We start from the raw sequence: 24,913 nt of genomic DNA on the forward strand, positions 1-24,913 counted from the left end.
TTTATAGATTTTTCAAGCAGAAGTATCTTGTCTGATATTGCCCTGCAAACTGTGAAACTTAGTACACACTCTGTACTTCAAGTTTGCATGGCAGCTCATTGTCATGACAAAAGTCTTTCAAAAATAGGCCAAAGTCAGAGACTTCTGGTTAAAGATGGTCTTATTGTACAGTTTCCAAATATTCATATACACATTATCATTAATTGCATCATTGCATCTTTTTAAGCCCTCAATCTTGAATTGAAGGACTTACTTTCGCTTCCTGATTATTTAATTCTTTACATTTTGTAGGTATTATGGTAAATATCAGCTCAGGAAAAGCTGCAAATGGTTTAGGCAGTGTATTGAAATCTGTCTCGGAGGTATTAAAGCTTGAAGCCATGGATGTAGCTCAGAAAGTAGCTGGTGCAAATTCTTCCTTATTAAATGGTGAGAATGGTATGGTGACAGACGAGGAAAATGGCGCACCACACAAAATAGTCACCGGCCAGGTAAGAGCTTCGGATTCTAAGATGAATTGGAGAATACATGGGCATACAAATATATTGTAAAGGAAAGTTATAATGGTCTTGCTTTTTCATGTGAACCATGTAGCTTCCATAGGAAAAATGTATTTTTTTTTCACCTAGCTTCTTTCTGATTTGAAACTCGGTAGTCAGATCAAACTGAAAAATGAGAGAGTAAAAAGTCGTAACCTCAGCCCAGAGAATCTGAATAAAGAAGAGAATCTCTGATTTTCTCACAACTTAACTATCATGTGTTTACTCAAACAATATGCTACTGCCAATTTGGCACCCCTCATAATAAATGATGGGTATTGTATTACTACATCATTACATTTGGGTAGGAATAGTAGATTAAATTTTGTTATTTTCTGACAAACTGAACGTAATTAACTTTAACGCATACCGGTAGTCATTATATAAATGTATTTTACTATAAAGAACATAACACTTAAAACATAATTTTATATGGTCTTGCATGTTCTCTATGAAAATTCATTTAGTACAGTGTTTGTGAAGATTGTGATTTAGTTGAATTGATTTGATTTTATGTTGTGCAGGAAGAAGTAAATGAAAAATTCCGAGATGTTCAGAATATTTTGTCTGCTCAACAAGTTGCCCTGGAGATTGTTGCAAATTTATGCTGTGTCAATGGTAAGTTATTGAAACACATAATTATACAAACATTGATATTTATACCTATCTCAAAAGTTCTAACTATGTTCAATTTCACCGGAAATATGTGAATGAGAAATGTGTATTCTGGCAGATGACGGCTGGGAAGACATGGAGAACAGTGAGTCCAGTAGTTGTGATGAGGACGTCGTGTCAGAAGAGGCCATGGAGCAGGACACCATTGATATGTTTGTAGGTGTCTGATTAGGGAAATAAAACTAACAATTTTTCACAACACATTAGTTTTGTGAGATAGGCGTTAACTATCTATAAGGAAACAAAATTTTCAGAAAATTTGGTTTTAAATTGCATAATCGTGTGAAACAAACAACTGGTGAAAATTTGTTTTCATGTAATTTTGTATAAGTGTTAAAGATTTAGTTACATGAAAACAGAATTTTCACAAGCAGACTCTCTCACATAATTAGGTGAAAATAAAGTTCCCACTATCAAAAAGTGATTACAGTTCTTTGAAGTGATTATCGGTATATTAAAAGTAAACAGATATCTTCCTGTATTTCTGCACACTTTTGTACATGTTTCAGAAAGGTGACCGGGGACTTTTAAGTATTCATTGTTTTCTTCTGACATTTTTTTTTTTCATATAAAAAACAATTCCCTTGATTGCCTTGAATCTGATTTCTACTGACTGAAATTTCCCAAATCCCAAGATGTATGTTGCCATAAAACATACTGTAAAATCACATATTTTCGTGGGGTCAAATTTTCATGGTTTGAGGAAAAAATGTTGGTTCGTGAGGATTTGATTTCGTGGTTGAAGAACTTTTTAGTAGTTGTGCATACGAAAATTTACCTTTCGAGGTGAGCATGAATTCGTGGGTCTCTTCATACTTCGAAAACAACGAAAATTAAACCCCAACGAAAATTAGTGATTTCACAGTACCCAGTAACATTTATTTCAGGCAAAATATGTACATATGATAGGCAATACTGTTACATGTATTAAGTTTCTATTTGTGATCATTTCAGGTAATTTTTCTTTCTTTTTCAGTCTTCTCTCTGTGTTTCAACAGAAGTTCAGCAAGCAGTAAAAGAGTTTTGTTTATTTGACAAGGTAAGCATTTAATATTTTCATGATACAATGGATCAAATGTCACATTTTTAAAAAAAAAATTCCACCTGTGTAAAAGAAAATATTCTGATTTTTTTCCCAGGTCTGTTTAAAGTGTTCAACAGTGGAGTGTGGTAGTCTTCCTAAAAGTGTTACTAAAAGGTATTATTAAATAAGGAATGATTGTACTGGAGAGGTAAAAAAGGAAACAGATTTCCTTATGCTTATAATGAAATGCCAAACAAAATTTTTACCAGTACCGTGTAACTATAAATAAGAAAACAAGTTTCAAAACCATAGATATGTCTCCTCAAATGTGCACACTTTAATAAAAATGATAAGCATACAAAATGTTTTGCCTCTGCAGTATTAAAAAGGCTATAATGAACATTTTATAGATGAATAATTAACATGTATATAATGTATGTGAGAACATTCAAGAAGTACTTCATATGTTCTTTTGTTCGATTTACTATTGATCTTTTGGGGTTACAGTTTCCTCGCATAGCAAATCACTTTTTTAAAACACAATTTAAAATTGTTGTGAAGCAACTAAACTATTTTACAGTTTTGTGAGGTTACAAGCCCATGCTCTTCTATGTATGAACAATATGGTGAATAGTATGGATCTGGAATTATTAGGTGGAGCAGAGAGGCTACATCAAGTGTGGACAAGTCTAGCTACTCTCATGACAAATATTAAAAGTAAGTCAAATGACTAAGATTCAAATTGAAAAAAAATATCTTGTGAAAATTTAAGTGGCATTCTGTATTTTATCCTCTGAATGTAAAAAAAAAAAGGGTTATCTGAGTAGGAATGTGCGATTTTACCGGTTTATCGGGAATTTTTGTTGCGTGATACTTATTGTGATACGGAGACCAAAATACCGGTATATAGGTACATACATTTATTATATGCCTAATGTGTATCACTCAATTTTACTGTTGATTTTACGCAATCACCTGACATCGTGATCTGACTTTCCGGATCACCACACTGTGGTTTTCTGAATCCATATCACCACTCTCTGAAACTGATGATGTAGTACGCAGAAACATGACGTTATTTTTCTTGCGCGTTAAAAAGTCCCTTGTTATAACGCTTTGTTTTATGGATAAATATTATACAATTCATCTCTGAAGTTTTTTTTGCCAAATTTAGCTAGTTATAAGTGGGCATATAATAAATTTATCATTATAACAGTAACTTGATCCGAAGAGCCGTATCACGTCTTGTTGACAGGCGCAGATCATCAGATCAAACTCGACGCTTCGCGTCTCGTTTGATCTGACAATCCGCGCCTGTCAACTCGACGTGATACGACCCTTCGGATCAAGTTACTGTTATAATAATATACATGTATATGTATTATAAAGTCCAGGAATTATTCTTTTATATTTGTTAAATATTTCAAAATTCACTCACAGAAAGTCTAAAAAATGTTGTAAAAGGTGAATAGAATGGCATTTTACCATCCAAACATGATTGATTTATGTACATAAAAATATTAAAATGGTGAAATTTTGTTTTCCTAGTATATTTTTAAGAAAAATAAGAACTATTCATTTAAAATCATTGTAAAAATTGCCTGTAAAAAATATATTTTGGGAAAAAATCGTGATTGCGATTTGAAATTTTTGGCGATACCCATCCCTATATACGAGTCACTGATGTTAATGTACATGTATGTTTTTGTCTGTATTCATTGGCCTTGAGTTGGTCATAAACTTTTCAGCTTTTTTTGAAATGGCCAAACCAATTTGAACCATTCTTGGTATGTACATGTACATGTAGCATATGTGGGCAAGGGGATACTTCTTTTTGAGGGGTGGGGCCAACACCATCCAAATCAAATAATCAATGCAATCATCAAACATCTTTTTCTACCAAAATTTATGATTCTTGGCACCAGGATCAGGCATTCTGGTATTAAGGTCAAACTTCACTGGGCATATCAGACTATCAGTGAAAATGAATATTTTAAAAAAAAAACTTATTTTCTCCTCTTTTATATTAAGTAGGCAAACAAAATGCATGATTATGGTGTCAGACGAATGCAGGGTTCCACTGATCATATAGGGAAAATGCATAATTACATTGTTGGAAAATTTCTTACCTGAGCTGAGGCATTTAACAGACAAATTAAGCACATATGAGGGGTGATCAAAAAGTTCGCAACTAATTGAATAACTTCCATACAAGAAACAATATTTGGTTTTAATGTTGATTATATTTTAAATTAATCCTCCCCGATTTTAATGCACATCAACCACCGTTCTGTGCATGCGAGAATCACGTGATATTGGCGGTCACGTGACCCCCTCTGTAGCATTCTGTCACAAAAGTTAAAAGATTTTTCCGAGTTTTATATTTCTTTCCATGTGAGTTAATTTTTATGACAAGAACAGTTAATTTGTCAGAAATGGTCATATCTTGGCAACAGAATGGGTGGATAATAACATCCTTTCCAAAAATAAGCATGGTGACCATTAAAACACAATTCTTCTGTCTCAGGAGAGACCTTTATTCAAGGTGGATAGAGAATGGGTGCATCCTTTTTATCATATCTAATATGTTTAAAATCTAAAGTAAATGATATCTTAGGTATTTAATACTTATATCATTGTTCAAATATTCAACTATTTTTCAAAGTGCTAATTGGAGGTCTTTGATAGCAAATTGCTTAATTAAAAATACATATCTTTTCAAACTTGCTTTCACTGGGCAAGATGACAAGTATCATTTTTAACCATCAGCCTTCCTTCACTAAAACGAATAATCCAATCATTAATTGAATTTATAGGAACTCATTTATCTCAATAAACTGTGTACAAATTATTATATGATACTGTAGAGGGATTTCTAAGATATTACAATAAATTGTACAGTCGTTTGGTGAACGAGTTCGACTGAGACAACCATTTTTCGTCACAAGTGACCTAAATAGTGACGTCATTTTCACATTGTGACGTCACAAAAAAGGAGAAAAACTTTATTCAGCATATGCTATTTATAGACCTTGTGTATGGATATGTGTGTTCCGAATTTCATTCTAATTTGAATTGTGGTTTTGTAGATATAGAGATAGTTTGCGAACTTTTTGATCACCCCTGGTAGTTGTAATGAGTAAGAGTATTTTACCCATTTTTCGTAAAATTCATGACCACTGGATTGAGGGTTTCTGGTGCTAAGACAAGGTCCCATTGATTATGTATCAACATTTTTACTTTGAGAATCTGTACTTTGTATTTGTCTAGGTGCTCCAGGTGACAACCTTTTGTTAGATGCAACCACCAGTGCATTGCGTGCTGTGATTCAGAAACTTGCCAGCTCCGGCTCACCCAAGGTGAGTCGTACTGAGTTAATCCCTCATAGACAAGTAAATGTGACACAGAAACCATGCAAGAACATTAGTGATGCAACTACCAACATAAATATAATTTTGCAGTATGATTATATTTGTGAATAAAATGGTTTAATTAATCATTTAATAATTAAATATTTTTTATCAATGTTTGTTTCAGCTGCTGGAGGTGTCAGTGTCTGACCTTCAGTTTCTCTTTGACCTTGGTCGCTCCTGTCAGTCAGCTGACATCAAGGTCAACATAATAAGGGTCATATCAACAGTAGGCGTGGTGTTCAGCAAACAGACCGGTTCACTAAATGTTGATATTATGAAGGTAACTGGATTTGTAAATTATAGGCTTTAAAATCAAGTTGAATGTAATTTTATTTTATTGTGTATACTGTAACAAATACTAGACCTCCTCCTTCCTAAATTCTTAAAACATTTTATAACTCACAATTGCCTTCAGGCAGTTTGAAATTTACATCATCAAAAAAAATTTTTTTCTAAAGTTTTATCTTGCAAATTATTTTAATACTTAAGAAATAACTGTCTAATTTTTTGATTTCAAGATGTGATCAATCGAGTGGCTTGCGTGATAATTTGCATAAAATTATCACGCAAGCCAATCGATTGATCATTATCATGAAATCAAAAAATCTAACAGTTATTCCTTATATTTACATGCTCTTGATTCCGCCAACCCATGTGCAATAAGCCCCGCTTTGCATCTCTGTTTGTCCCACCCCGTGCCTGTCGATGAACCAGTATATTTATGTAGAAATAAAGTACATTTGTAATTTTATCTCGGACAAAGACATTGGAAATGTAAATATTTTCCTGTGAAGTATAATACAGTATACATATTGTATTTTGATTATTTTTTTTTGACAGAACATAGGCGTTTTCTTGCTGACCATTGTGTGTGGTGACAGAGACTTGTGGGTGGTGTCAGAAGCCCTGGATTGTATATTCGATGTATTTGGGGAGGATCATCTTGACCTCATTGCTCAGGAGATAGGGCTCACAGACAGGCTGTCCAAATTTATACCAGACATGAAAGCAAGAGTAAGTATTATTTATTTATTTAGAATTTATGGAGAAGAAATATGTTGAAATATACATGTAGCTGGATTTAAGAAGAATAGATGAAGGTAAAAAATGATTTGATTCGGTTTAAATTCATTTTTTTCTTTCAAATATATGTAAAAAGTCTAGTAGCAAATATACATGTACTTGTGCTGTATTTCAACACGTGCTCATTAATTATTGTATATACAGTAATTGCAGTTTTCATAGTTAATTATTTGTTTATACAAAAATTCCACCTGTTCCCACATAAAATCTTACCTTTTCCTAACTGATTTTCAAAAAAGTGGGAATAAGTAGAATAAACCATATGTATATTTTTATCTTCAGAGTTTGACTGGTTTCATGCAAACAGAACATGTCCACAAATTTTTCTTACAACCCTCATATATTTTAAATTTTCATTTCAGGTAAATATAGCTAAAAAGAAACCAGATGAGCATTATCCTGTTATTTCCACAGCAAGGACAAACCTGATTCGGTTTGTGAAATACAAACTCTCAAAAAAGAAATCATAGAGTAATTAAATAAAATAATATTAAAGTAAGATTGAGCTGGATTGTTGACATTTTATGAATTTTATTGATTGCAATACCTTGTTGTGAAGAGAATTGATATTGGTGATATGAATAGATTTGTCATGTGTTGGTTCGTATGACTATTATACATGTACAAGAATCATGTAGGTGCTGTGTATACCATTTGTTTTAATAAAAACTTTTGAAAAATAATGATTGTTTTTCAAGTACAAGTCTACATGTTTATTAAGCATGGACAGGTTTAAAAGGCTAGCATAAAACCAAAAAGGGCAGATTTGTGAAATGATAGTCTTTCGAAATTAATAATGAAAAAAATAATCTTCCCTCCACTTGAAAGAAATGAATTTTATCCCCCCCCCCCCAAACACACACATAATCACAAAAACTTTATGTTGGTTAAGTTTGTGAAGTATAAGAATAATTTGATATTAATATTCGTTTATAAATATTTAATATCAGATACATGTAAAAGCTAAAAAATAGGAATGTGAAAAAAAAATTATACAAGATATGTAAAGAATCCAGTAATCCTTTATACATAATTTTTGTATCAGTGCTAATATATTTTTTTATGTGTTATATTTATAAAAACTAGAGGTACTGTGAACACTGAGCTCACTAAATAATACCCCTAGCCTTGCATATCAATATTATGTTTAAGTCTATGTTTTGTTCAGGGAGACTCGAAAAAAGTGTCAGATCAAAATAATAAAATAGGACGTACACAATGGCATTATGTAACTAGTGCTAATTGTAACGGGGACCGTTACAGATGTTCCCCAAACGCTCCCCAACTCCCTTTTGGTGCCATATCCCCTGTAAGCTTCATTAAATAAGACAAACTCTATGCATTTGAGACTTTAACAACGTTTACCCAGAAGTGTACCAAGTTCATTCAAATTTTAGCATTGCACGCGTGTGCATGTGAATGCATGTGCGTAATGACCATATCATATTGTCTACACAATCTATATATTTAGATATACTAAATATTAAAGTGATTAATCCAAAAGTATTAAAAAATACGCTCATTCAAGTGTATTTTTGATTTTACTCATTTCACGTGCACGCACGTGCATACATGAGCATGGTGACCATACCTTCCTGTAGAAGGCCATTGCATCTATCTATGTTCTAAATCCCACCCCGTTTGGTTGAAAACCAAGGGAGTTATAGCCGTTTAAAGTTTCAGCCAAAGAGATTGCAGCACACGTACACGCACGTGTATGCATGTGCATGGTGACCATACCTTCTTGTAGAGGTCCATATTTATTTAAGCTATTTAAAGTTTAAGCCAATCATGCAGATTGCAGCGCATGTGCATGCACGTGTTTTCATGACAATTGCTATATTTCATGTTGTAGGATATCCAAATGTATGACTATGATAAAAATTTCAAAGGATTTCGTCAAAAAACAAGAAAGATATTGAGACTTTAGTTTCAGCCAATCGGAGCGAAGCACACGTGCATGCGCGTGAGATCTTGCAATTTTGACCACGTCGTCATGTCTATACTACTAATATATCCTTATATTATGAGTTTCAAAGCATTTCATCCAAAATTTAAAAAGTTACGGCTATATCTATTATATTGGTCATTTCACGTGTTACACGTGTGCGCACACGCACGCACGTGCGCGCAAAATGACCTTCGTTCCGCACATCTACATAACATACTTAGTGACCCTAAAAAGGTTTCCCCTAGATTGGATGAGTAGTTTACGAGATCACTCGCGGACAAAAAAGTACCGGAGAACAAAGAAGAAAATTCAGAAAAAGTATAAAACAACTAGAGCAAAGCTCGTTGCAAAGCAACGAGTAGGTCTTCCGTCCTGTTTGACCGGAAGTAGTTTTCATTTTTAACGAATATAAGAAATAACGCCCCAAAATTGGTTGAATCCTCAAAATCTATGTTAATTAATGCAAAAATAAGCCATTTTTTGCTACTTCCGGTTTGAGCGGAAGTGACGACGACGGACGGAAAATTTATTTTTATGTTCCTAGTGACATAAGTTACCCAAAAACTTGTCAACAATGACCAAAATACGCGTTTTCCGATTACTTCCGGTTTGGCCTGAAGTGACGTCATCAGACGTATTTTGATGACGTCGTTAGATTAAGCTTGACATTTTGAACAACTTTGCTTCTTTGATGTATTACAAATTCTTAATACTTTTTGAGATATAAAGGAAAAACTTATGGCCCCTACAGTCCCTTAATTTTAGGGGCCAGCCTTTTTTTCGAGATATCATTTGAAAGATCTTGGAATTCTACACTTCTTTTGTTCTATATGTTATAACAAAATATTTCAAAGTAAAAAGATATCATAGAAAAGGTTGTAAAAATTTTGGAATTCGCGATAGGACAATTTTCGGGCCATAGCGAGCGCCGACGCGCGGCACTTCCGATAAAAATGAAATTCATTTTGCACATCTATAGACTTAGGACTATCATACCTGAAATTTTCACGTTTCTATCTTAAGCCAGTTTTTAGAACGTTCGCGGACAACCTGACCCTTCAAAAATCATAAAATCGACAATATTTCCGGACCGGAAGTGACGTCATCAAAACGGAAAAAACGAATCAAGTTCAAGAAATGTTACATGAGTCCTGAAAGTTTCATGGAAATACATCGAGCCGTTTTCGAGAAATCGCGTGCACAAAATCGGTAAGAAAAAAAAGAATAACTAGAGCCGAGGTCGTTGCAAAGCAACGAGTAGGTCTTCCGTCCTGTTTGACAGAAAGTACATCTGCAACTTTCATTTTTCAAAAAAAATGTGTAATGAAGTCTAAAAATGATTTAATCCTCCAAATATTTATTAATTATTGCAATATTAAGCCATTTTTGGCTCCTACCGGTTTGACCGGAAGTGACGACAACGGACAGAAAATTAAGATTTCAGCTTCCAATGACATATGTAACCCAAAAACCTGTCAAAAACGGCAAAATATGCAATTTTTGACTACTTCCGGTTTGACCGGAAGTGACGTCGCCGGACGTATTTTGACGACTTCATTAGATAAAGCTTGACATTCTGAACAACTTTGCTTCTATGACGTATTACAAATTCTCAATACTTTTTTGAGATATAAAAGAAAAACTTTCGGCCCCTTTTGGCCCTTTATTATAGGGGCCAGCCCTTAATTGTTGATATTTTTAGAAAGATCGTGACATTTTCTACAACTTTTGTTCTATATGTCTTGACAAAATGTTTACATGTAAAAAGATATTGCAGAAAAGGTGTCAAAAATTTCTAAATCCTCGATAGGACTTTTTTCGAGTCATGGCGAGCGCCGACGTGCGGCACTTCCGGAGAAAAAGAGTGGTGTGTGACATATCGGCACACGTTGCTCTATCATCGCTGAAAATCTTATGTTTCTGCCTAAAGGCATTTTAGAGAAAAATGGTGGACAATGAGACCCCCTGAAAATCACTAAATCGCGGAAATCTCAAAACCGGAAGTGACGTCATCAAAACAAAAAATTACTTTCAGCTTTGTTTGATGTTCTATCAGTCCTGAAAATTTCATGAAAATCTATCCAGCCGTTTTCGAGAAATCGCGTGCACAAAATCGGTAAGAAAAAAAAACAATGATAATAATAATAACTAGAGCAAAGCTCGTTGCAAAGCAACGAGTAGGTCTTCCGTCCGGTTTTGACCGGAAGTGCCGTAAGTGACATAAAAAAGAAAGCAATGAGCTAAGTCATCTCCAGTGATTTTATAATTTCAATTTTGCGTCAAAAACCTTCAAAAAAAGCTATTTTTGGCTACTTCCGGTTTGACCGGAAGTGACGCCGACGGACGAAAAATTAATTTTTATACTCCCAGAGACATATGTTATCCAAAAACTTGTCAAGAACGGCAAAAATACGCGTTTTCCGACTACTTCCGGTTTGGCCGGAAGTGACGACGCTGGACCTATTTTGACGACTCCAGTAAATAAAGCTTGACATTTTGAACAACTTTGCTTCTTTGACGTATAACAAATTCTCAATACTTTTTGAGATATTAAGGAAAAACTTTCGGCCCCTATTAGCCCTTTATTATAGGGGCCAGCCCCTTATCGTTGATATCCTTTGAAAGATCGTCACATTCTCTACAACTTTTATTCTATATGTCTTAACAAAATATTTGTAGATGAAAATATATCGAAGAAAAAGTGTTAGAAATTTTAAAATTCTCGATATGCCCTTTTTCGGACCATAGCGAGCGTCGGCGTGCAGCACTTCCGGTGAAAATGAAATACGTGTGTCACATCTACATATATTGCTCTAGCTTTCCTGAAAAACTCAAGTTTCTATCCAAAGCCGTTTTTGAGAAAACTCGCGGACAAACTGACCCCTTGAATATCACTAAATCGCGAAAATCTCAAAAGCGGAAGTGACGTCATCAAAACAAAAAATTATATATCAGCTTTGTTTGATGTTCTATCAGTCCTGAAAGTTTCATGAAAATCGAGCGAGCCGTTTACGCGAAATCGTGTACACAAAATCGGTAAGAAAAAAAAACAATAATAATAATAACTAGAGCAAAGCTCGTTGCAAAGCAACGAGTAGGTCTTCCGTCTGTTCTGACCGGAAGTGACGTCAACAAAAGAAAGCAATGAGCTAAGTTGTCTCAATTGACTTAAATAATTCAATTTTGCGTCAAAACCTTAAAAAATAAGCTATTTTTGGCTACTTCCGGTTTGACCGGAAGTGTTGTCGACGGACGGAAAATTAAGTTTTTATGCTTCCAGTGACATGTGCTACCCAAAAATATGTCAAGAACGGCAAAAATATGCATTTTCGTACTACTTCCGGTTTTACCGGAAGTGACGTCGCCGGATGAATTTTGACGATCCAGATAGATTAAGCTTAGCATTTTGAACAACTTTGCTTCTTTGACGTATTACAAATTCTCAATACTTTTTGAGATATAAAGGAAAAACGTTTGGCCCCTCTCGGCCCTTAATTATAGGGGCCAGCCCTTTTTTCGAGATATCGTTTGAAAGATCACGTAATTTTACACTTCTTTTGTTCTTTATTTCTTAACGAAATATTTGTATGTAAAAAGATATTGAAGAAAAAGTGTTAGAAATTTTAAAATTCTCGACATGCCCCTTTTCGGACCATAGCGAGCGTCGGCATGCAGCACTTCCGGTAAAAATGAAATACGTATGTCACATCTACATATATTGCTCTATCATTGCTGAAAAACTCAAGTTTCTATCCTAAGCCGTTTTTGAGAAAACTCGCGGACAAAGTGACCCTATGAAAATCACTAAATCGCGAAAATCTCAAAACCGGAAGTGACGTCATCAAAACAAAAAATTATATATCAGGTTTGTTTGATGTTCTATCAGCCCTGAAAGTTTCATGAAAATCCATCGAGCCGTTTCCGAGAACTCGCGTGCACAAAATCGGTAAGAAAAAAAAACAATAATAATAATAAAAATAGTGGAAAAGAAACCTAAGAATAACAAGAAGGTCTTCCGCTGAAGACGGAAGACCTTAATAAAAATAGTGGAAAAGAAACCTAAGAATAACAAGAAGGTCTTCCGCTGAAGACGGAAGACCTTAAAAATAGTGGAAAAGAAACCTAAGAATAACAAGAAGGTCTTCCGCTGAAGACGGAAGACCTTAATAATATAGAAGAAAAAAAGTGAAAAAGAAACCGAAGAATAACAAGAAGGTCTTCCGCTGAAGACGGAAGACCTTAATAATAATAATAAGAAGAAAAGTGAAAAAGAAACATAAGAATAATAGAAGGGTCTTCCGCTGAAGACGGAAGACCCTAATAATAATAATAACTAGAGCAAAGCTCGTTGCAAAGCAACGAGTAGGTCTTCCGTCCAGTTTTGACCGGTAGTGCCGGAAGTGACGGAACAAAAGACAGCAATAAGCTAAGTAGTCTCCAGTGACTTAATAATTTCAATTTTGCATCAAAACCTTCAAAATAAGCCATTTTCTGCTACTTCCGGTTTGACCGGAAGTGACGACAACGGACGGAAAAACTTCTTTTAATGCTCATAAACGACATATGTAACCCAAAAACTTGTCAAGAACGGCAAAAAAACGCGTTTTCCGACCACTTCCGGTTTTGCCGGAAGTGACGAGGACGGACGTATTTTGACGACTTCAATAGATGAAGCTTGACATTTTGAACAACTTTGCTTCTTTGAAGTATTACAAATTCTCAATACTTTTTGAGATATAAAGAAAAAACTTTCGGCCCCTCTAGGCCCTTCATTTTTGGGGCCAGCCCCTTTTACAAGATATCATTTGAAAGATCTTAAAATTCTACACTTCTTTTGTTCTCTATGTTTTAACAAAATATTTACAGGTAAAAAGATATAGTAGAAAATGTGCTAAAAATTTTGAAATTCGCGATAGGACTATTTTCGGACCATAGCAAGCGTCGGCGCTTCGTACTTCCGGTAGTTATGATATACCTAATACTCTTCTCCAAAGGTTGCTCTAGCATCACTGAAAATTTCATGCGGCTGTGTCAAGTGCTTTTTGAGAAAACTGCCGGATAAATTGACCCTCTAAAAATCACAAAATCGCAGAAAACTCCGAACCGGAAGGACGTCATCAAAACGAAAAAAAATGAATCGAGTTCAAGTAATGCCTCATTAGTCCTGAAAGTTTCATAGAAATCCATCGAGCCGTTTTTGAGAAATCGCGTGCACAAAATCGGTAAGAAAAAAAACAATAATAACTAGTGCTAATTGTAACGGGGACCGTTACAGATGTTCCCCAAACGCTCCCCAACTCCCTTTTGGTGCTATATTCACTGTAAGCTTCATTAACTAAGACAAACTCTATGAGACTTTAACAACGTTTACCCAGAAGTGTACCAAGTTCATTCAAATTTCAGCATTGCACGCATGCGCATGTGAAAGCCTGTGCGTAATGACCATATCATCTTGTCTACACAATCTATATATTTTAATATACTAAATATTGAAGTATTTAATCCAAAAGTATTAAAAAATACGCTCATTCAAGTGTATTTTTGATTTTGCTCATTTCACGTGCACGCACGTGCATACATGAGCATGGTGACCATACCTTCTTGTAGGAGTCCATTACATCTATCTATGTTTTAAATCCCATCCCGTTTGGTTGAAAACCAAGGGAGTTATAGCTGTTTAAAGTTTCAGCCAATCAGATTGCAGCACACGTACACGCACGTGTATGCATGTGCCTGGTGACCATACCTTCTTGTAGTAGTCCTTTATATCTATCTATGTTCCAATTCCCATCCTGTTTGGTTGAAAACCAAGGGAGTTATAACTATTTAAAGTTTAAGCCAATCAGATTGCAGCGCACGTGCATGCACGTGTTTTCATGATAATTGCTATATATCATTGTATATGCGTTGTAGGATATCCTAACGCATGGCAATGTTCAAAATTTCAAAGGATTTCGTCAAAAAACAAGAAAGATATTGAGACTTTAGTTTCAGCCAATCAGAGCGAAGCGCACGTGCATGCGCGTGAGATCTTGCTATTTTGATCATGTGATATTGTCTATGCTACTAATATATCCTTACATTATAAGTTTCAAAGCATTTCATCAAAAAATTAAAAAATAACGCCTACATCAATTAAATCGGTCATTTCACGTGTTGCACGTGCACGCTCTTGCAAGCACGTGCGCGCAAAATGACATTTGTTCCGCAAATCTACATAACATGCCTACTGACCCCAAAAAGGTTTTACCTACTTCGGGTGAACAGTTTACAAGATCACTCGCGGACAAAAAAGTACCCAGGAAGAAGAAGAAAAATAATAATAAGAAACAGAGTAAAAACAATATGTTCCCCAACTTCGTTTGGGGAACATAATAATAAGAAAAGTGAAAAAGAAACCTAAGAATCACTAGAAGGTCTTCCGCTGAAGCCGGAAGACCTTAATATGTTCCCAAACTTCGTTTGGGGAACATAATAAAGAATCTCTGAAAGTATCATTGAATTTTATTCAATGGTATAGTACGAGTTGCAGATGAGAGATGGATACCCTTTATTATCATAGAAAGAATATGGCAGTGTCCATGATTTGCTATGGGAAACTCAAAGTATGTGTCCGATTAAAAAGTAAGATACATGTAGGAGGTGCACAATAGCAGCGGGCAAAGTCTCGAGAGCGAGAGTCTGGGGTAAACGAGACTACCCCCCCCGCCTCCCATAATGTCCATGTGTTACTAAATATTGTTTTACGGTAATGTGTAAAGAGGAATAACTCGTCCTATCAAATGTTATCCAGAAGCTTCTATAGTGACGTCATGGGTTAGCATATAATGGCAATGTCCATGTTTTGCTATAGGAAACCTAAAATACGTGTCGAATGAAAAAGTAAAATAGGAGGTGCACAATGGCAATATGTAATAAAGATTCTGTGAAAGTTTCATTAAATTTCACTCAGTAGTATAAGAGGTGTTGCGGATAAGAGATAAAGCGTAACAGACGGACGGACGGACGGAAATACCGATTACTATATACCCTCACACTTTTCAAGCGGGGGGAATAACTAGAGGTACTGTGAGCAATGAGCTCCCATATGAATATAATAGCAGGGTCCATGTTTTGCTATGGGAAACCCAAAATATCTGTCGGATCAAAAAGTGAAATAGGGGGTGCACATTGACAATATGTAATAAAGATGCTATGAAAGTCTCATCAAATTTCATTCAGTGGTATAAGAGGAGTTGCGGATAAGAGATGGGCACCCCAAAGCGCAACAGACGGACGGACGGTCATCCCGATTACTTTATACCCTCCCGCTTTTCAAGCGGGGGGTATAATATATATATCATCCATAAAATTTGCACAATTGTGGCTTTAAACAAGACTATTGATATCCTTGTTTCATCAATTCATTCGTCAGTAGCTTGCCTCGTTTCAGGAAATGTTCGTAGATAGAGAGCATGCACTTCTGTATCGAATCAACTGGGAGACATATAAACCCAATATACATGTTAAAATGATTGCTAAATAAATAAAGGAAATTGACGATGTAAAAGTCGAAGTCATCAGGTCCGTCATAGTTGTGTTGTTTGGTTACTGTCAACGTGTTTTTCTAGTATAATATATAAAAAATTAATATGATCTAGACATGTCAGACTCGTACAGAGAAGTATGGAATGCCAAATTAACACATGTTCAAATAGTTGAACATACCTTCAAATCAATCGAACAATTTATCATTGAGTCAAATGCTGACTGAAGTTTTACATACAAATTGTTAGTCCATTATTATACCCCCGCTTGAAAATCGGGAGGGTATATAGTAATCGGGATGTCCGTCCGTCTGTTACGCTTTGAGGTACCCATCTCTTATCCGCAACTGCTCTTTAACCACTGGCTGAAATTTGATGAGACTTTCAGAGAATCTTTATTATATAATGCCATTGTGCACCTCCTATTTTACTTTTTGATCCGACACATATATTGGGTTTCCCGTAGCAAAACTTGGACACTGCCATTATATTCATATAGGAGGCGGGAGTATCATTTAGTGAGCTCATTGCTCACCGTACCTCTAGTTTATATACTCACTGAATTGACGACGGATTTTTCCATTATGTATTTCCCGATCATGACAAGGAGCACACGGCGGGTGTGACCGATCGGCAGGGGATACTTACTCCTCCATGGCACTTGATCCCACCTCTGGTGTTTTGGAGGTCAATTTTTGCTCTGCTCCTATTTTGTATTGTTTAAAGGACTTTTTGAGCTTGAATACTTTTCGTTATCTCCATATATTTCATTGTACCCATCTTCAAATCAATTAAATTTATCTTTAAATCAATTGTATCTATCTTCAAATGATAAAAAGATAAATATGATAGAATTAAACCTGTCTTTTATATATCTAAAGATAGTTATAATTGATCTGAAGATAGGTACAATTGATTTTTATGAGACTTTCACAGATTCTTAGTTACATACTGCTATTGTGCATTTCCTATTTTACATTTTGATCGGACTCATACTTTGAGTTTCCCATAGCAAATCATGGACACTGCCATTCGTTCTATTATACCTGAAAGATACCCATCTCTTATCCGCAACTCCCCCTATACCAGAGAATTAAATTTAATGATACTTTCACAGATTCTTTATTCCATAATGCCATTGTGCACCTTCTATTTTACTTTTGATTGGACACTTATTTCGGGTCTCCCATAGCAAAACATTTACTTTGCTATTATAATCATATGGGAAGAGGGGTATCATTAAGAGAGCTCAGTGATCACAATACCTCAAGTTTTCCTTTGAATTTGTCAATGAATTCGGTTGTCCTCCAGGGTTTAAATACTCAGTAACCCCCTCCCCCTGCCCTGGAACGCACTTTTATGTTTTAAAGCTTCGGAAAGCCTTTACATTGCTGCGATATTCTCTGGAAAGCCTTAACGTACCTACGCAAGTAGAAAAATAATTTGCGTATAATATACAGAGAAACTACATGTGTTTCTTTTCTACAACATTAAAAGTTTGTACACTACAGGAGAATGCTCTTATGTAAAAGTTTTTAATCCGTTTTATAAATTGTCTTGTAACACTTAAATCCACTCAGGGGCGGGTTTCCTGACAGAAGAATATAACCTTAAGTATGTTGGCATCCAGCAAAAAAAAATAGTAGTTGCAAATTAATTTCAAGAAAAATTCTTGCATAATGCAAACAAACGGGGAAAAGAATGGTATTCATGAAACGCGACATAATTTTATCTTATCAGAACAGTTTGTGAAATGGCAACTTTGAACGGGAAAATACCGTTATAACTTCAGTGCTTATTATCTCTTCCTTTGTGAAGTGTCGAGTACATGCATACTCCAACACTCTCATACCCTCAATCACTCTACAAACAGAATTATTTGTTCAGCTGCTTTTTTCTCAAATGTCTATCAGGAATATGCCACCTTTCGCCAAGTGTTTCCACACTTTCCCATTTTTACACGCAGTTTACAATTTTTGGATATGCATGTATATTTTACATCATTTCTGCATTTGTGATATGTTAAATTAACGGAAATTAATTTTAAAAAAAGAAAAAATAAGATTATACAACTAATAAACATGTATGATAACGATGATAACTCTAAAACCACCTTTGGTTGACCCCGGTACTTGTTTTTTGTACAGCTGGGGGTGTAACCAAACAGATAAGGACTGGAACTTTTAACTCTCCTGTGTGCCTGTATAGCACGTACATCGCGTTTTTTTTTTGTAACAAATAAAGACTTCGTATAGTTTTCAGTCCTTTCAAAACCTTTCTTTACTATATTAGAACCTTTTCGACATGCCACTGACGCATTATAAGACATGATATTGATTGAAGCAATATTCTGTACGGAACTTCCTGTCTACCTGATCATTACATATAGGACTCACAGCAGGTGTGACCTGTCCAGAGTGATGTTTGCTCCTTCTAGGGACCTAATCCAACTCTGGAATTTCCGGAGACTGGTTACATATGGCCTATTCAAAGATTTTTTTGCAGATTCTTTTTTTTTTTGGACATCAATCACTGTTATTTTCACCTTTTTATTATTACCCCTACTTGAAAAGTAGTACAGTGATCGGAATGTCCGTCTGTCTGTCCGCCTGCTACGCTTTGGGGTACCCATCTCATATCTGCAACTCCTCTTATACCACTGAAAGAATTTTAAAAAAGACTTTCAAAGAATCTTTGTTACATAGTGCCATTGTGCACCTCCTATTTTACTTTTTGATCCGACACATATTTTGGGTTTCCCGGCCACAGCAAAACATGGACTTTGCCATTATAACCATATGGGAGGCGGGGGTATCATTTAGTGAGCTCATTGCTCACAGTACGAGGGGTGATCAAAAAAGTTCGCGAACTAATTGAATAACTTCCATAGAAGAAACAATATTTGGTTTCAGTGTTGATTGAATTTTACATTAGTCCTCTCCAACTTGAATGAACATCAGCCACCGTTCTGCGCATGCGCGAATCACGTGATATTGGCGGTCACGTGACCCCCTTCGTACCGTTCTGTCACAAAGGCTGAAAGATTTTTCTGAGTTTTATATTTCTGTCCATGTCAGTTTATTTTTAAAACAAGAACAGTTCATTTGTCAAAAATGGTCAAATCTCGGCAAGAGAATGAATGGATCAGAATATCCTTTCCAAAAAATAAGCATGGCAACCATTAAAACACAAATCTTCTGTCTCTGGAGAGACGTTTATTCAAGGTGGATAGCGAATGGGTGCCTCCTTTTTATCATATCTAATATGTTTTTAATCTAAAGTAAACGATATCTTGGGTATTTAAAAACTATATTATTGTTCAAATATTTAACTATTTTTGAAACTGTAATTTGGAGGTCTTTGATAGCGAATTGCTTAATTAAAAACACATATATTTTCAAACTAGCTTTCACTGGGCAACATGGCAGGTATCATTTTTAACAATCTGTCTTCCCTCATTAAAACGATCAACCCATTCATTGATTGAATTTATAGGAAGTAATTGGTCTTAATAAATTGTGTGCAATTTTTTTATATGCTACGGCAAAGGGCTTTCTAAGATATATAATAAATTGTACAGCCGTTTGTTGAACGAGTAAGACTGAGACAACCATTTTTCGTCACAAGTGACCTACATAGTGACGTAATTTTCATATTGTGACGTCACAAACAAGGAACAAAACCTTATTTAGCATATGCTATTTAAAGAACTTGTGTATGGCTATGTGTGTACCAAATTTTATTCTAATCTGAATCGTGGTGTTGAAGATATAGAGATAGTTCGCGAACTTTTTGATCACCCCTCGTACCTTTTACTTTTTGATCAGACACATATTTTGTGTTTCTTAATAATATTGAAGGGTACTCATCTCTTATCCACAGCTCCTCCTATACCTCTGAATAAAATTAAACAATATTTTCACATAATCTTTATTTCATAATGCCATTATGCACCTCCTTTTTACTTTTTGATCTGAAACTCATTTCGGGTCTGCAAGAGTAAAACATGGCCATTATAACCATATCGGAGGCAGGGGATATCATTTGATGAGCTCAATGCTCACAGTGCCTCTAGTTTTTCTTTTTAAGGGAGTAACAATTTTTAACTAATTAATGATAGATAAATGTATCTTTACTTGAATTCTGGACATGTTGCACAGAGACACAACTAACTTTATGATGTCAATTGTTGGGCATATTCAGTATGTCAATGTTCTCTTCGATTGAGTTATTGTGCGTATCAATGCGACTGACGATGTCCAAAATAATCTGAGGCGAGCAACAATCGAATCAATTATTCGCACATGGAAAATTCAAAAAATTGATAATACGGAATGGATAATTCCATTAATTATTTAAAGAAATTATTTTAGATTGAAATATTAAATCAAATGAGTTGCTTATTTTTAAAATTAAAATGTTTATGTAAAATTGGTGTTCCAGTATATAAACGGACTGAAGAGTTGTCCTAATTTTACCGCAAGTTTCGGATTCTTAGTGTTAAGAAAATTTTCTTTCTACATCAATTATTTACTAAGAGACCCTGACAGATTCTGAAGTCTCTAGGATACAGTGGCCCTGATTGCCTGCCTTGTTCCGAAGTAGTGTAGATTCTGCGATTGTTCGGTGATAAAAAGTTGTTATCAAAGCATTTACACAGAAATTGACCCACAGTTTGCTACGCGGTTATACAATGACCTTTACATACTTGACATTTGTCTTCTAGTGTAAATTCAGACTTTTAAGGAAGTTTCGATAAAACTGAGAAAACGACCGACGTCCCAAATTTACGTATTGAGAATCTGAGCCTATGATACTTGTACGACACAACTCTGTTGTGGAAGATAAACACCTGTAAATGGTTATTAGATTTGTGAAGGTCATCTTGTCTTAGTTATTGTTTTTACATTGCATTCATTTTATTTTTAGGAATAAATAATAACGTTTTGGTGCTTGACCATCCCCAGTAAACATTGACGATACTACTCATGGTTAAGGATTACTTCAATGTTTTGTAGGTGTATATATACTAGTATTCTTCATAACAACCTTCACTGCTAATGTTCATGAGTGCCGAGTATAGGACAAAATTTGCAGCTCTCCACCGGCAAGTGGCGCCTTCATAGAGTGACAAATTCGGGAAAGGGACTTAAAAAAAACATACAATCATATGGACAATATCTCCAGCCAGTAAATTGCGTAAAAATAGATTTTTAAAAAAAATTCCTTAAATTCATCAAAATGCAATTTAATAAGGAACAAAATTAAACACAAAAATTTGACTTAATTTCTTGTTTTTGTTAAACTCTAATGACCACTTTTGTTTCCAGTCTCACAGGCATCCTTTTAAAAGAATGAAATGAAGTGAATCCATGGAATTAATTTCTGTTTGTTCATATAAGATTGGTTTTAGCATGTAGATCAAATAAACTTTTCCCCTTAAAAATCTGAATAGAATAATGCTGCAAAATCCAAAACTCATTTTATATATAATATTCAAAGGTTTACAATTACAAAATACCAGCCGGTAGGTAAACCCGTTTATAATAATGCGTAAACTGTCCCAAGTTATGTAATATCGTATAACATAGGTTAAAATAAGCTTCATTCCTTATAACTTGATTTCAGTGTAGACAATAAAACATATTTCATTCAAATTTTAAAATTAACGTCAAGTGGAGTAATATACAGTTATTGACTGGGTATGAGGGCAACATATGATTTGTTGGACCTGAAGGTGAAAATGTTGCCCGAGGCCACAGGCCAAGGGCAACATTTTCACCTTCAGGTCCAACAAATCATATGTTGCCCGAATCCCAGTCTATAACTGTTTTGTTATACCCTTCACTGCTCACTTACGATTGATCAATTTAATCAATACACGCTATATTATCAATTATTTTATATGGAAAATTATGGCTTCTTCAGTAAATATATAATATCAAGCCGAGAAAGAACAAAATCAATTATATATCTGTTGTATCACAAAAATTATTTATCACAAAACATACTTTTCCCTTCTTCCTTACCGTGCTGTTAGCAACAACTCTTGTAGCTCTTAACTTCGGCTATTTTCACGTCGCCGATATTGAACGATGATTAATTGTGACGTAACAGACGAGTGACGCTAACAATTCTTATATAAGACCGGTCAATAGTGAAATTGTTAGACCGGTGTAAAACAGTTCTTTTGTTGGACTTTTTATAAGTAATAAATATATAGAATGATATTTATAAGGGTATAACAATACATTTTTGACATAACTCATTGTGACGTAGGCAACAATATAAAATAATTTTTTTATCCAATCAAATGACGTGTAACAACTAAAATTAAATTATAAAACTGTACATTTTTAATCGTTGTCATTTGTTTTGCCAGGTTACAGATAAAAGCGATTTTTATTGTTTTCAAACATTGATTATTAATTACTGTAAAAATATTTCTTTAAATTAAATTCTATTGATATAACTAATGTGTGACATTTAAATTTATAACTTCCTCAAAGTTAATTTTTCTTCAAAAGTTTGTTCTACTATTTTTTTTTTAAATGAAACTAAATGTATCAAACGCTTTATTATATCCCCGCTTTAAAAGTGGGAGCTAGGGTACATAGTGATCGGGATTTCCGTCCGTCCGTCTGTTACGCTTTAAGGTACCCATCTTTCATCCGCAATACCTATTAATATACCACTGAATGAAATTAAATGAGACTTTCACAGAATATCTGTTGTATAGTGTCATTGTGCACCTTCTATTTTACTTTTTGATACTACACAGATTTTGGGTTTTACATAGCAAAACATGGACACTACCATTCTTTCTATAATACTGAAGGATACCCATCTCTCATACGACACTCCTCTTATAACATGTATAAAACTGAAAAAAAATCAATATACTATCACAGATTCTTTTTCAAGTATTGCCATTGTGTACTTCCTGTTTTACTTTTTGATGCGACACATATTTTGGGTTTCACATAGCAAAACATGGACATTGCCATTCTTTCTATAGTACTGAAGGATACCCATCCACAACTCCTCCAATACCGTTGAATAAAATTTAATGATAATTTCAGAATTCTTTTCTACATAATGCAATTGTGCACCTTCCTATTTCACATTTTGATCTGACACTTTTTCGGGTCTCCCAGAGCAAAACATGGGACTTTGCCATTATAATCAAATGGGAGACGGGATGTATAATTTTGTGATCTCTGTGCTCACAGTACCTCTAGTTATGATATAAATCTTATGTTATTTAAAAAAAAAAACCAAAACATTTATCTACCTTGCACTGGCAAAGTAGCAGGAAAACAGTTGATAACTAAGGTTGATTATGCAACTTCACCTTATATAACCCAAATCATACCTACTGGTTGCAATTCAAATAGAAAGAAAATTGAGCTTCTGGAAAAAAATAAAACTTTTCTTTGTTAAGTGTTTGTATGTACAAGCAGCTTTTGAACAAAAATGCTCTTTGGTATCAAACACCATTAGGGTTGTTTTGCCTTTCTAGTCTCAGACATGTTTTAAAACAAATGTTTATGATAGTTGGATGTATTAAAAATAGAAGAGTTCTTGGTAAACGTTTGAAGACAAATATACTGTTTTAAAATTTTATCATTACATGTTTATACCGTGAATCAAGAGTAAAATACTTCAGAGGGAAGCGTTATTCTTCTAAATGTCAGGTGATACTTATATATTTATAAATAAGCATGGTAAATGTACTTATATGTATATATATCTAGGACATTTGTCACATTTGACCTGTAGGGGGCGTTGATAACTAAGAAAGCAGTCATTAGGATTGCCAGAGAGGTCGAAAGGATTAAATTATGTCTTAAGCCACAATTCATAGCCTTACTCTCAGATGTAAAATAACCAATAAAAATAAATAAATGAAGAAGAATAGCTTTTTCCTGATTCATAAAAAAGATAACCCGAAAATAAGATTCGTATAAGTTTTCTATAAAATTACTGAGTACTTAAAATGCTTAAAATGCTGTTGTTTTGTCATAAATATAGTTAATTTAAAAAATATATTCGTGTTCAACATTTATTTACAGGTGTCATGTGTAGATGCCAAAGAACACTTTTGAAGTTTTTATTCCTTATCACTTATCAATGTTTTGATCTGAGCCTCTAAACTCGCTTGGTTCACCAAAATTGAAACTTTTTAAAGTTTTTTTTTCGTAATTGTCCTTGATGATAAAATTAAAAACAAATCAACATCATAGCTACTGTAAACACAAATAGTACAAAGAAGAATCATATGAATTTGCCGTGATAAGCATGAAGGTATCAAAATTTCCCTATCCCTAGCTATCAAAGAATTTGCGAACTTGGTCAGATAAAAGGCCAGTGTAGGGCTAGATCAGATCATTTTATACGGGGTCCTTGGCCGACATGCGTCAGGCTTTGATTCTTTTTTCCTGCGCTCTTGTGAGCCTGAGGGGCGCAGAAAGCGCTGCAACTGCAGCACCCTGTAAGTGTGCCTTGTTGTAAAGTAGATATGGTTTCATACCATACTGGGATCTTCATAATTTTTGGACCTAAATCAGGACATTGTTTTAACACTTCATTCAGGGTTTCTCATTATTTGCATTTTTTAAAAAAATACATATATGATCAGTAATATTTTGAAATAAAATAATAAATTATCTAGAAAATGTTATTTTTAATTTTTAGAATAT

The 24,913-nt window shown here is 34.5% G+C and overlaps 1 protein-coding gene across 1 annotated transcript in view; it reads left to right on the top strand.

Annotated features, from left to right (window-relative positions):
- Window positions 1–24,913, top strand: part of LOC134266741 (uncharacterized) — a 57,037-nt gene that overhangs the window by 9,678 nt on the left and 22,446 nt on the right. The window contains exons 7-17 of the mRNA XM_062748964.1: window positions 292–491; window positions 1,064–1,157; window positions 1,273–1,370; window positions 2,191–2,253; window positions 2,354–2,412; window positions 2,819–2,955; window positions 5,509–5,597; window positions 5,776–5,931; window positions 6,492–6,665; window positions 7,097–7,197; window positions 24,611–24,705. Coding sequence (XP_062604948.1) covers window positions 292–491; window positions 1,064–1,157; window positions 1,273–1,370; window positions 2,191–2,253; window positions 2,354–2,412; window positions 2,819–2,955; window positions 5,509–5,597; window positions 5,776–5,931; window positions 6,492–6,665; window positions 7,097–7,197; window positions 24,611–24,705 — 1,266 coding nt within the window. The remainder of the gene's footprint in view (window positions 1–291; window positions 492–1,063; window positions 1,158–1,272; window positions 1,371–2,190; window positions 2,254–2,353; window positions 2,413–2,818; window positions 2,956–5,508; window positions 5,598–5,775; window positions 5,932–6,491; window positions 6,666–7,096; window positions 7,198–24,610; window positions 24,706–24,913) is intronic.

This window comes from Saccostrea cucullata, unplaced genomic scaffold, assembly GCF_032062105.1.
Source record: "Saccostrea cucullata isolate Sc308-1 unplaced genomic scaffold, CSIRO_AGI_Scuc_v1 ctg271, whole genome shotgun sequence".
Lineage (NCBI taxonomy): Eukaryota > Metazoa > Mollusca > Bivalvia > Ostreida > Ostreidae > Saccostrea > Saccostrea cuccullata.